Raw genomic sequence first — 13,157 nt, forward strand, 5'->3', positions numbered from 1 at the left:
ATTTAATTATGCATATACCCGAGTGTAAGACCACTGCGCTCACTACTGAGCCAGGAACGTCGTCGTTTTTTTCCGAAACAAAACCTTCTTGGTTTGCCATTTCTAAAATTTTGGCAACTTACTCGTAGCACATAAAATTAGTAGGTAGGTAGGTACACATACACACTGGGCTGAAGTCAAATGTTATTTTTTTACGTAGTTAAGTACGTACGTGAACTTAAAAAACAGGTTTTTTCATTTAAACCAAATAAATATATTGCAATTATTTAAAAATGATTCATTCACGAAATTTTGGCTCGTTAAAAGCTTTATAACCGTGAGAACACGTTGTATACAAATAGCTATTGTGCGCTTTGCGGAATTGGTGATGTTAATCAGCTTGGAATGTGGCACCCGATTATCCTTTATCAGGTGCGGGTAAAGGATTGTAAGTAATTTTAAAAATCGATAACCAACGTGATTATAACTTCAATATATAAGTTAATCGATTGTTTCATTTTAAATTGGTAAGTAACTGGAGATGTTTGATTATGAACTTTTCCATGAGTTTGGGACCACGTTCCACTTATCGCTAGCTCCACTGATGAGCTAAAGGCCTGTTCTTATCACTACGCTGGGCTGACGTGGTAGTAGTAGCACAGAGGGCGCTGCTATATTCCCCGTTATATTCCCTTAGTTGCCTCGTACGACTCCCGTGGGAAGGTGAGGAGTGGTGCTGGCAGATGAGGAATAGTTGGTATTCCTCATCTGCCATCGCCACACGGCAAAACTTGCGCTCATCTAAACCTAAATCTTAAGATGGCAGATTCAATTAGGTAATGCTTTCCTTATCTAAATAGCATAGTAGGAAAAGGATAATTATAAATTAAATCAAAGACAACAAAATTCTAGAAATAAATGTAACAAATTATCCTTCTTTTTCCGCATCCTATTATTGTCCCACGGCTGAGCACAGTTCTCGGCTCTCACGACGGAGACGACACCGAAAAAAATTCATGCTCATCACACAAACATTTTCCAGTTGTGGGAATCGAACCCACGGCCTTGGGTTCAGACAGCAGTGTCGCTGCAAACTGCGCCAATCGGCCGTCATAATTGCATCCCCCTTTTGTTCACCCTTGGGGAATTTTCATTAGGTATATTTATTTGGTACCTACTGCTCTTGAGATATATACCCTACTCATAAAAAAATAACCATTAAAATCGGCACACAATTTTTTAGTAGATAGGCATTAGCATTAGGTAAGTAAATTAATAATACAGTCGATTTACTTCTTCTTATTTTCATCAAATAAAGTCTATTAAAAATACGTTATAAGCAGTACATAATAAGTTAAATTATTTTAACAAAGTTCATTTATCCAGGCAAGACTTAGATGATTCATACTTCTAGGTAAACTCGCCAGCTAAGTAGATATCAGGTATCAAATACAATGTAGTCCTTGGCTAAGCAGAGTTCATTCATAACTATTCACCTTATGTATTAACTAAAGATTAAACAATAGCCCGTGGGAAAATGTATTAAACTTACTGAGAATGAATTAAAGCTTTTTGAACGATTAGATCTGCTGTTTCAAGTCACAGCCGTTGTTTTGATTTACTCATTTCTTTATGTAAAGGTTAATTGTTTATTCCACCGATTTCTTCACTTGGTCATCTAATAAAAACTTTTTACAGTCCCAATCTATATTTTGTCATAATAAATAAAATAAGCAGTCAATAATTATTTTTATTGTAGGTACTAAACAGAACGACTCTGAAACATGGTCGTTAACTATGGGCCTCATAAGTCGGCTTAGAGTCACTCAGCGGGCGATGGAGAGAGCTATGCTCGGAGTATCTCTACGCGATCGAATCAGAAATGTGGAGATTCGTAGAAGAACCAAAGTTACCGACATAGCTCAACGAGTCGCGAAGCTTAAGTGGCAATGGGCCGGGCACATAGTTCGGAGAAAGGATGGACGTTGGGGTCCCAAGGTGCTGGAATGGCAGCCCCGTACTGGTAAGCGCAGCGTTGGTCGACCCCCAACGAGGTGGACAGACGACATTAGGCGCGTCGCAGGTAGCCGTTGGATCCAAGCGGCTCAGAATCGTGGAACTTGGAACTCCCTACAAAAGACCTATGTCCAGCAGTGGACGTCTGTCGGTTGATGTGATGAAACAGAACGTAACATATTAACCGAAACGTGTTCTGAATTCTGTGTGTATAGATTTATTACTTTACAACGTTCTTATTGTCAAGAGAAGGTCATATACTTATTTGTTGATTAAAAATAACGTAACTTTAACGACAGATTACAAAATAAAGACATTGGACTGCGTACATAACTATATTTATATCGATGGCTACCTATAAGACATACCTAGGATTATTGTCCAAATAAAGCGTCTTAACGGCATTGAGTTTACTTTTGTACATTTGTATATACTTAAAAGTTAATTACCTAAGTAGGTACACCTGGTTATAATTAAGTAGGTTCAGAAAAGAAAACTTTTTATTAAGTTTAATTTATTTTAATGAAATACATTTTTCATCATTCCTGTTTCTTAATTGATTTGGGTTGTAAAATCAACATCCGTAATTCCATATGTAGGTACTAATAATCTGACAGTGAGTCTGCTTTTTGTTTATGAATGTACTTAATTATTTGTTACCAATAGGTACCTCAGCCGCTGAACATATGTTCATGTAATTTAGCACAGAAAATATTGAATCCTGCGACGAAGAGTGCTTTTTATCTTTATAATGACACCAAAGTTGGAGTGGACTTAACTAAGTGCCTATAAAAGGTATTCAAGGTAAAGTAAGACTGACTCCATTTTTGAAACAAGGAAATACAGTCACACAATCACAAACACACATACACACAGGTTTCACAGGTGAATCTAGGTGAATTCAAGGCACGAAGTAAGCATAGTTGTAAATTCTTTTTGTCGGCTTAAAATACTTACTCCTTCTATGAATAAGTATAAAACAAAATCGCATCTATTAAAGTAAATTCACTGTATCCTGAAATCCTTTATAAAAATTATAAATTAATCATGAAGCTCTTCTGAATACCTTCGTAAAGATTCGGGAAAAAAACTATATTACCTTAATTGTCAATATGTATATTATATTAATTTTAAAATATAGCCTACCGCTTGAGATACTAAACTCAAATAAAGTCTAATGTTCCTACTATCATTTTTGTTATAGGCATTTACTATGTTATACTTTTGTTTTATTGTTACCATACATTTATTATTGGAGGTGGGCCTTAATTGTTGCGACACAGTTTATACTACTGCAACGGTTATTGCGACATCATGTTTATTATGCCAATTCCGTACCCTAAATAAATAATATAAGAATATTTCAATCAATAAGTCAAGTTGTAAGAATCAAGAGAAAAGAAACTCTATTTTGATTTGAGTCACAAAATCTAATGACACTATGAACAAAAATAATCTTAAGCAGACCCACAGATTGCCCATAACCTTTATAGATATTTAAAAATCTGCTCTCTGATAAAAACTGTAGCAATTCTTCCAGAGACTACTGTTTCAGGAAAATCATACCTTATCCATAAAAAATGTAGTTCCATCTAGTTAGTGTAGGTGGCCCGGCCGATAAGATGTAAACAAAATAAATTAATACCTAAGAGTGTAGAAATTTATTACACCCCTGTTTGCATCTGGAACTATATGAGAAAGTATAAGAATTTAAATCGCAACGGGAAATAAATAAAAAGTTTAATGTTATTATAATTTATATTTATTGAATTTTATAGACTTATCTTACACCTACTTATTCTATTTAATCCGAATTTTTCTAGTAAATAAACAACATTATATTCACATGTTACTATAACAACAATGAGTAGATGTTTTTAACTTTATGTACAAATAATCTACGAATATCTACAGTCACTTGGTCGTTTTTCAGACTTTAAAAGTATATAATATTATTTACTATTAAGTAGCTACATGGATCACGGGTATAAACAGTGCTAACAATGAGTGTACATTTACAACAATTTACATGTTTTATACAAATAGTAAGAGGAAAATATAAAGTAGGTATAAACAGTTCAAAGAGACAATATTAATAATATTATAAATTGTATTAACAATAATAATAAAAATTATATTTTTTAATTCCAGTTAAAATTATTGACCTGATAATATAAGACTGGCATGAAAATAATAGGAAAGAATATAAAAAATATATACGCAAAGAAAAAGAGTTCAACGCGTGCAAATCTCTATAAATAAAATAGTAAGAAACAAGATAACTTTATGAGGAAAGAATTATATTTATCCACTACGCATTAGTTTTTCGGCAATAATACTGTTTCACTATTCACATTTATACATATCACGACACTTCTTGCGCCGCGAGTGTGTTTTTACACTGTCCCAAGCATCCAGTGGTAAAAGTCTTGTTGAAGACATATCAATTTACGTGTCCGGTGGACGATGTTGATCCGGAGGGCTAGGAGGAGCTGGAGAATGTGCTGCGTGGCGCCTCAGTTGCTGTAGCAGAGCGGGGTCTAAAGCGGGCCACCAGCCACCTAGCAACGGGTAGTGAGCGGCCGGGGCTAGTGGCGGCCGCGTTTCCTCCTCCACCGGTCGCACTTCTTCCTGGTCACTAGCTACCACATCAATATCTTCTTCCACTTCTTCTTCCCCACTGCTGTCCCTTCTTACACGTTTTTCGGGACCCTCATCGGGCGCAAGGAGCGAAGCTACATCGAACTGCCGCTTCCGCGTTTGTACTCCCGTTGGGAGTCTTCCGCCACCCCAAAAAGGTAGCGCCAGAGTTGTCGGTGGTGGTGATTGTGGTGGCGGTGAAGGTGAATCTTCACCGTCATCGTCCACAGCCAATCCCATGTGCTTACGCACTTTCCTTTGCGCCTTGCGTCTTCTAAAGTCACCTTTACGGAAGTCCTCGATATTAGCCGGATGGATCGCCCAATAGTGGCCTTTCCCATTCGCAGATCTTCCTGCTTTAACGAAGCAGTCGTTGAGTGACAAATTGTGCCGAATTGAGTTCCTCCATCCGGGACCTCGGGATCGGAAGTAAGGGTAGTTGTCCAAGATGTGTTGATAGATGTCGGAGAGCACAAGCTTACAGTCCGGTGAGTTCAATATAGCCATCGCAATGAGGCCTATGTAGCTGTGCTGTGGTTTCGGTTCTTCGGGCTGGAGGGCTCGCTGCTGGAGCAGAGACATGGACAGCGCGAGCCGGGGCACGTAAGGGCCGTAGCATGGTGCCACCGCCGGCGGATACAGGCGGAGGCGTTCGGCGACGGCGTAGTTGTACAGCTGGAGTCGGTAGTGGTCGATCGCGGCGGCGGTTACGGCGGGCGCGTCTTTGGCCAGCGGCCAGGAGCCTCCATCGGCTCCGCTACACATGTTCGCGGCGACGGTCGGGGCGCGAGTGAGGCTGCCGTGGGGCTCGGCGTGGAGGGCGCGTGCCGCAGAGGGCCGCTCCGCCGCCAGCCAATCACCGCTCGCCCGCTTCTTGTATACGTGTTTTTGTTTAGCGACGCCCCACTCTAGCAGCTTTGCGACCGGCGCCCTGCCTTGAGGCTGAGGCTTGAGGTACCGACGGCAGGTAAACAGTGATTTATGAGCTGTGAGGTAATAAAATTGGGCAAGGAGTTAGTTGATTCTTTTGCTCAATTTTATTACTTTCCTATTATTGTGAATGTTGTAATATTTATATTGTCTTTTAGTGGGTGGGGGGAAGGGGGGCTGGGTATTAACACTTGCTTAATACATGATGAATAAGAGCCGTATGATGATTAAAATGAACAATAAACTGAAGATTTTAATTAATTGATCGTACGAAAAAATCGTTTGCCTCGATATCATTTTTATATTCATTTCATCGAGTCCACTGGATTAGTTACCGGAGTAAAGTAACGTAAGATGCCCAAGAAACAACAGTTAAGTATGTCTACTAGCTTTCGACTTTGATAAGCCCTGTAGCGATTTAATAACATTCTGAAACATTTCATGCAAACGTGAAGGATTAGTAAATACCTTACTCGTTAATATCCTTAAATCACACAGAACGACAATAACGGTTTGACGTGATTTTTCAATTGCATAAAGGTCGTTTATAGCTCGGAATGTAACATAGACTACTTTTTAAACAAAAAACTGCAGTTTCAATGGTACCTATACCTTAAAGCGCCATAAAAGTCTCTGCACTTTACACGTTGTACATATAAACATTGAAACATAGGTAGGCGAGTAGGCACTTCTAGTTTAGAAGAAATAGGTTTATCCTTAATCTTTTAGTAGATTAAATACTTAGCTAAGTTGGTAAGTAGGTAGGTAATGTAATATTTTTATGCTGTAAGTCTTATGAGAATCATACCTGTTACTGCCCACAAATTATACTAACCATATTGAATGAAAATAAAAGTAGGAAAGGATTGAATACGAGATAGGAGATTTTTATAATTTTTTTTGTTTCGTAAACATTTTTTAAGCCTTAATCAAGAAGAAACAGAATCGTCATTCAGCCATTATTGTATGCAGTGTATTGTGTTCAAAAACAGTAATAACGTCTCACTTTACACCCGCGGATTGTTGGTAGCTCATAAACTTTTCCTAATTTCCCATTCCCATTTCCCATGAATGTTTAGAACATTAGAGGTAAAACAATTACTGTCAACTGCTAAATGGTATGAAGTGACTAACCGTTTGTTCAAGAAACCATTCTAAAGTGGAACGGTTTTTAAAGTCTCAATATTAGCCGTTTACACGGTTTTTGTATGTTCTTAATTCTGTGGTACACATTTACAGACAGACATTAGACACAGAGATCTTACTTTTGTTGTATGGTATCAATAATCAGTTCTGTGCCAATAATTAGGTCTGTGTCTATGAATGGCATACCTATTTCAACATACGTATTTCTGTGTGACACTCATTAACAGTCCTATTCAGCTAGGTTACAACCAATGAAGAAAAATCAAGTGTCATGTTTAGTTGATCAGCAGGATATTTACACTATCACTGATAAAAATATGAGGCCTTGGTTTATTTAGTGTATTTAGTCAAAGTCAAAGTCAAATATTTCTTTATTCAAATAAGCACATAGATGGCACTTTTGATGGCACATTACATGTAAAATATGTCATAGAAGTGAGGTGATGGCGATAGCTAAATTCTTTAACTTAAAACTAAAGCTAAACGCAAGTTCCAAACGCGCCGCTTAGCTGGTTGTTTCTTTTTTGTTATTACCATCTCACATTATCGATTAAAACTATTAAAGAAGCAACCTGGTTCGATCAAATTTTTACACCCAAGCATTTTTATCGTTGCTAAGTTCTTAATACTATAATAGGACGTCTGTATTAAGCCTGATATTCAACATAATGGACTAAAACACATTTAAGTAACGACACAAGCCGCACTTATTTTCACCCTACATTTTACCTAAATGATAACCTACAGGATAATATTAACGAAAACTTTTGGGTGGCCGGCAGTGACGTGCATAGAGGGTATGCACAGGGTATGCAGATCAGATGATATAAAATAGAGAAAATCTCCAGTACGAGTTATAAAAAACTTAAGGATAGGCATTGTAAGAGTCATAAAAAGTACTGGAAACTTTCTTCATTTTATATCATCCCATACCCTGTGCATACCTTCTATGCACGCCACTGATGGCCGGTATGAGTTTGTCATGATCAAAGTTGTAGTGAAAAACATAGTGAAAATTCTTAAAGCCATTTTTTAAATTTTCGTTGAAATATTCATTGTACCTACCTACTTATATTCGGGAGAGGCTACGTAAATGACAGCTCAAACGATATAATATATTCTACCTGTAGTCATAAAAGTAGAAATTATTATATCGAAAAATTATTTTATTTGCTGTCACTCCATACAAAACCGTTACAAATGACAACTTCGGAGCGAGTACTTCCCTGTTATTTTGGAGATATCACAACAAGCAACAACACATTACTTCTCAGGAGGCGCGAAGGAAAGAGATGTAATATCAAAAATGCGCTTTCCACTGAAGGAGTGAGAGGGACAGAACAACGTGCAACAGTTTCACATGTCGCGGTAAACGGCTGTGATAGCGTACCCTTAGATCACAGCATTCGAAATTGAGCTTTAGTGTTATGGTTTAAAGCTCATATTGCCTGGGTTCTTCAACTTTTATGACGTAGTGAATGAGAAAGGAAAATAAAGAGATTCGGCCGTGAGTGCGAGCGGTGCAGATAGAGATATCGACGAGACGCCGCAGGCTAACAATGCAGTTGCCGCCCATTTAAATACGCCATTTTGTTTACTGTCTCCTTGTTGGGGAAAGCAGTGTTCCGGAATTAGAAAATTACGAGGAAATTTCCCATATTTCGTATCATAGCTCGCATTTGACACTTTTATCCAAATTTTTACATATTCTGGTGAAACTTTTCAAGTCTATATGGATAAAAATCGTTGATATAACTTTTGTGTTTTCATTTTTCCCATTTATAATTTTGCAATTTTTTGACGATCTCCGTAGCGCAGTGGTGGGCGCTCTGGATTTCTGAGTGGAGGTACTCGCTTTAGATCCCGGGTCCATTAGGGAATTTATAATTTCTTAATTTTATCTGGCCTGGTCTATGAGGCTTCGGTCGTGGCTAGCTACCACCGGCAAAGACGTACCGCCAAGCGATTTACCGCTCCAGTACGATATCGCTCAAAAACCGATTAGGAAGAAGTATGGCTTAAATATAACATTACAATCTTAATCTTCATCACTTACCATCATGTGGAATTGCCGTCAACGGCTAACTTCTAGTGCAATAAAGAAAAACGAAACTAATATTGACACAACAATTTTTTTTATCTACTCAGTTTTGTGAAAACAGTACAAGCGAACATCAAACACATTCTGTTAAAGTTGTGGTTTATGGCTCTTAAAACTTTGTTTTGGACAAATAACGAGTAACGGGTACCTATTTACCTATTCGTAAATCGGTCATTGTCAAAAATAATTGTAAGTATCCAAAATATTCGCACTACAGCGGGAGTTTAGTGGGCATAGATATTATTAATTAAACGCTTTTTTATGAATGTATGTTTTTATTATTTTTAATTAACACTTTTCTATTTATTATACCTATTATGATGGTATATCAGAATACAGTTGTCACCTTTTTACCGTTTCGTTGGTTTCGTACAGGGTATAATACAACGGAAAACGGTCAATAAAGTCCTCTGTGCTAAAACTATTTACTTAAAATTGTCTTCGTAATAAGACAAGGAGGCAAGAGTATATTTGTAACTACGTAGGTGCAAAACCTAAACGTTATTTTCTAATGCTTCAGAGCCATTCAAAGTTTGTGCCTATATAAATGGGTAGATTCGCGCACAAATTGCATTAACGCAGCGGGCCTCGCTTAAATTAGTCGCGGATAAAACAAACGAGTTGTTGTACAAAACACCGCGGACACCGCGACGCGTTGCGCGCATGCTAATGTGGCCATGCGAAAAATCGCTAAAAGCCAATCAAATTGATTTAAACGAAACAAGTGCTTTATTTGTTGGGAAGTTAATAAAATAAATTAATTGCAAATAGCCACAGGAGTGTGTTCGTCGAGCTGTTATTTTTTAACTATATTAATAGTATTTTCATTTAAGCCTTATATCAAGGTTTTTGTGATAACTAGGTATAACATAGGTGCCTATAGCAAGATTTGCCCAAATCTAAGCAATCGTTAGATAATATCCAAAACTATATATTCGCAGCCATCAGTTCGTGTCTATAAATATGGGCACATTCACGCATAAATGGCATTAACGTAGCGGGCCTCACGTAAACTAGTCGCGGATAAAACAAACGAGTTCCACGCATGATAATGCAGCCATGCAAAAAATCGCTTAAAGCCAATCAAATTGATTTAAACGAAACATGCGCTGTATTTGTTAGCAATTTAAGGAAATAAACTAATTACAAATAAGTAAGGCTTTAACTAGACTTACAAGTAGAAAACGATTGTCTTTAAATAAACAGGGCAACCCTACGCAAGTCGCGCAAGGAACACCTCCTGCAACGTGCCACCATGTGCCCACCAACAAAAGGCGAAGGTGCTAAGCCTGTAATTACACCGGCAGCCACGGCCCTTAGACGAGCACACAGCAGTGCAACATTGCTGCTTTGTGACAGAAATAAACATAGAAGTAGTACTTAATTGGAAGATCTTACGATTTACTTCTACTAAATCTTCATATTTTCAATGTTATGGTATGTTTTGGCAGCCATTAGTTTGAGCCTATACATATGGGTACATTCACGCACAAAATGCATTAACGCCAATAGCCACACGATATTTGTAATCGTGCTATTACTATTTAACTTTTTTATATCTCCATTTATCACTTTATCAAGATTTTCGTCCTAACTATTTCGTCCTAAAATACGTACTTTGATTTGATTTGATTTATTTCCCACCCACTTTTTTTCGTAGGTAGGTACTTAATTGGTTTATAATACTACTTATAATAAAAATGTATTCTAAATAGTTTTACGTACTCCGGATTACTTTATTACCAGGCTTACACGTGCAATTTAATGCGGTTACTTTTTGTTACTCAAATAATGCTAATAAAATAAGTATGTTAAATTTCTATATGTCAGCAGGTATTGGTTACCTGAGCTTACTTAGAATAATTAAGTTTGTTCCTAATTACGACATTGAATCCAGCTCGCCATATAATCGCATAAATCGCTCTTTAAGGCTTTATCAGTGTTATAATAGTGATAAAGTTTATTAAATACAATTTGGATAAATGAGTTCTGACAATGCACACTTAAAAATTAAAAAAAAAACATTTATTGCGATTATTCCGTTACTTGAACAAAGGAACTTATTGGAATAGCGTGCACTACATATTCTCTGACGTTTTTCACAGCTTCAGTAACCCAGACTTTTTCAGGATAGATTCATTAAAACTACCTGCAACCAAAAAAGATTATCTTCCAATAAGGATCACATTACTGAATACCTAACTCTGAGCTGTTTTTTTAAAACCATAATTTTTCCAGGGAAATTGTATTCAGAACCTCATAATCTATCATATCTCTAAATCATTCTAACCACTAAACCACTGCTGGAGTTTTTAAGTGTATCGGTAGGTACATTAATTAATTCGACCGCGGCAAAGCCGAAGAAATTTTTGTTCCTGTTTACATAATTCCCACAGATTCGAAACTCGGAAGGTTTTTAATTTATGCAGATTGATTTTATAGCAAAACGGTCCACATTGTTGTTCTAATTGCCCGCCGCAAGACGGAGGCGTGACGCTCCGCCCACCGTTCAGGCTCTTTGTGCCCGACTGTACCGGGTAAATTCATTTATTCTCTCTCAACTGCGCCGCAGTTTATTTTATGTTTGCTTTGTTTATGTAACTGTACCTAGCGGGGCAGTGTTACGTTCGATGTATACGTGCACCTGGTGTGTCACGCCCTTTACTAATAAGTACATACGCATAGAAAAACGCGACAGAGAGAAGAAACTTTTCAGAGCTATGTGCGTTTTTAATTTAAGCAATGGAATAGGAATCCTTAATAATAAAACTTAGTACAATAAATATATAGACTCCTGACCCTCGAAATAGAATAGCTCGTATCTTAGGTGCCAGTGATCACCAAACAATGATTAAACAGTTAGGAAACATCGTGAGAATACCTGAATGCCTTAGAGTTCTCCATAAGTAGGTAAAGATCTTAAAAGAGTGTGAAGCCCACTAATCCGCACTAGGCCAGCGTGGTGGATTACGGCCTACACCCTTATGATTCCAGAAAGAGATCCTATATAGTGGGCCGGTAATCGATTGATATGATGATCGTGATATATGCATATAAAAATGTACTAACTTTTCGCAGCTATGTGCGTTTTTAATTTAAGCAAATTAAATACCACTTGCTTTAACCACCTATCTCTTAAGTTAGATATTAAATTGAGGTGAACCGATGTACTTGAGAAGCTGTTCCTAGCTCAATTACAGGAAATAGGTCAATACATCCATCGAGATTATGAAACTAATTTTAAGCTGCAAGAGTGAGTTCCGAGTTCGATCTCCGGCTGGGGCAATTTAGAATTTACAATTTCTGTGTTTTCTCTGTCTGTTCTCGTGACAGGCTTTCGCCGTGGCTAGTCACCGCTCTACGGATAAAACCGTGCTGTAGAACCATTAATTTGATCTCACACCACACACATATTTACGGAAAAAAAGGTGAAAATATCAACACAACACAGCGTCAGCAACCAATCGCGAAGAAAACCCAAGTACAGAATCGAGGTAGGTGGTGCAAAAACAAATAAAGGTATGAATATATAAATATAAATAAATAGATATACGTATATATGTCTATACACAAAATAAATATATACCTCCTAATATAAGCTTTTTACTATTAAAAGCGATCCGGCACGATTCCTCGTAGAAACTGATTAGGTATGTGTTAGTGATATGTTTTTAATATAACTGCCTTATCTCTAAAACCCGCTACCATCGTAGATTGAATCATAACTCTCCGCCTGCATGTAGGTAGATTGTATTTCTCTAAACGATAGTAGTAGGAGTAGAGGAGAAAAGCGGAGAGCAATCTAAGATCTTATACGGCGTAATGAAATAAGTTATAGAGAACTAGCTGTTCTCCCCGTTCTTCGGCGCCGTTTTTTGTGTTTTTTTACAGTGAGAAAGAGTGAGAACCATTTGTTTTCCCGGGATAAAAATGTCGCCTATGTAGCCGTCCGTCCGTGCTCCGTCCTTTCAACTATCTCTATGCCGAAAAGTTGATAGGTTGCTAAGTTAGAGCGAAGGGGCGTGCACAGGGTTTTTAACAAGGATCGGCATAAGGCAGGAAGATAGCATGAAGATACCAGTTAAAAAACAATTAGGGTAGGCAGTGCTTTTGCTCATGTATGGAGTGCACGCGACTGTTAGGGCGGGAAGTAAGAAGAAACGAACGAACAAACAAATACACTGTCGCATTTATGAAAATGGCGGCAGAAAATAACTTTTCTAACCATTTAACACCCGTCGTATATTAAATTAGAGACTTTGTGTGGAAAACTGTTCGCAAAATATTTAGGCGTCACAAAGGAGGTATTAGCATGACGGGGGATGGTAATTTTATGTAAATCGAC

General features: G+C 37.6%; 1 protein-coding gene across 1 annotated transcript; it reads right to left on the reverse strand.

The window, feature by feature from the left end:
• Window positions 1-3,739: 3,739 nt before the first annotated feature.
• On the reverse strand, window positions 3,740-5,414 carry LOC120632905 (forkhead box protein C1). The gene has a single exon (XM_039902941.1). It carries the CDS (start codon window positions 5,398-5,400, stop codon window positions 4,444-4,446), a length of 957 nt encoding a protein of 318 aa, XP_039758875.1. The 5' UTR covers window positions 5,401-5,414; the 3' UTR covers window positions 3,740-4,443.
• Between the last annotated feature and the right edge of the window lie 7,743 nt (window positions 5,415-13,157).

Source organism: Pararge aegeria, chromosome 20 (assembly GCF_905163445.1).
Source record: "Pararge aegeria chromosome 20, ilParAegt1.1, whole genome shotgun sequence".
Classification (NCBI taxonomy): domain Eukaryota; kingdom Metazoa; phylum Arthropoda; class Insecta; order Lepidoptera; family Nymphalidae; genus Pararge; species Pararge aegeria.

Coding starts and splice junctions, on each gene's coding strand:
- LOC120632905 (XM_039902941.1), bottom strand. CDS start 5,400: ATGTGTAGCGGAGCCGATGGAGGCTCCTGGCCGCTGGCCAAAGACGCG.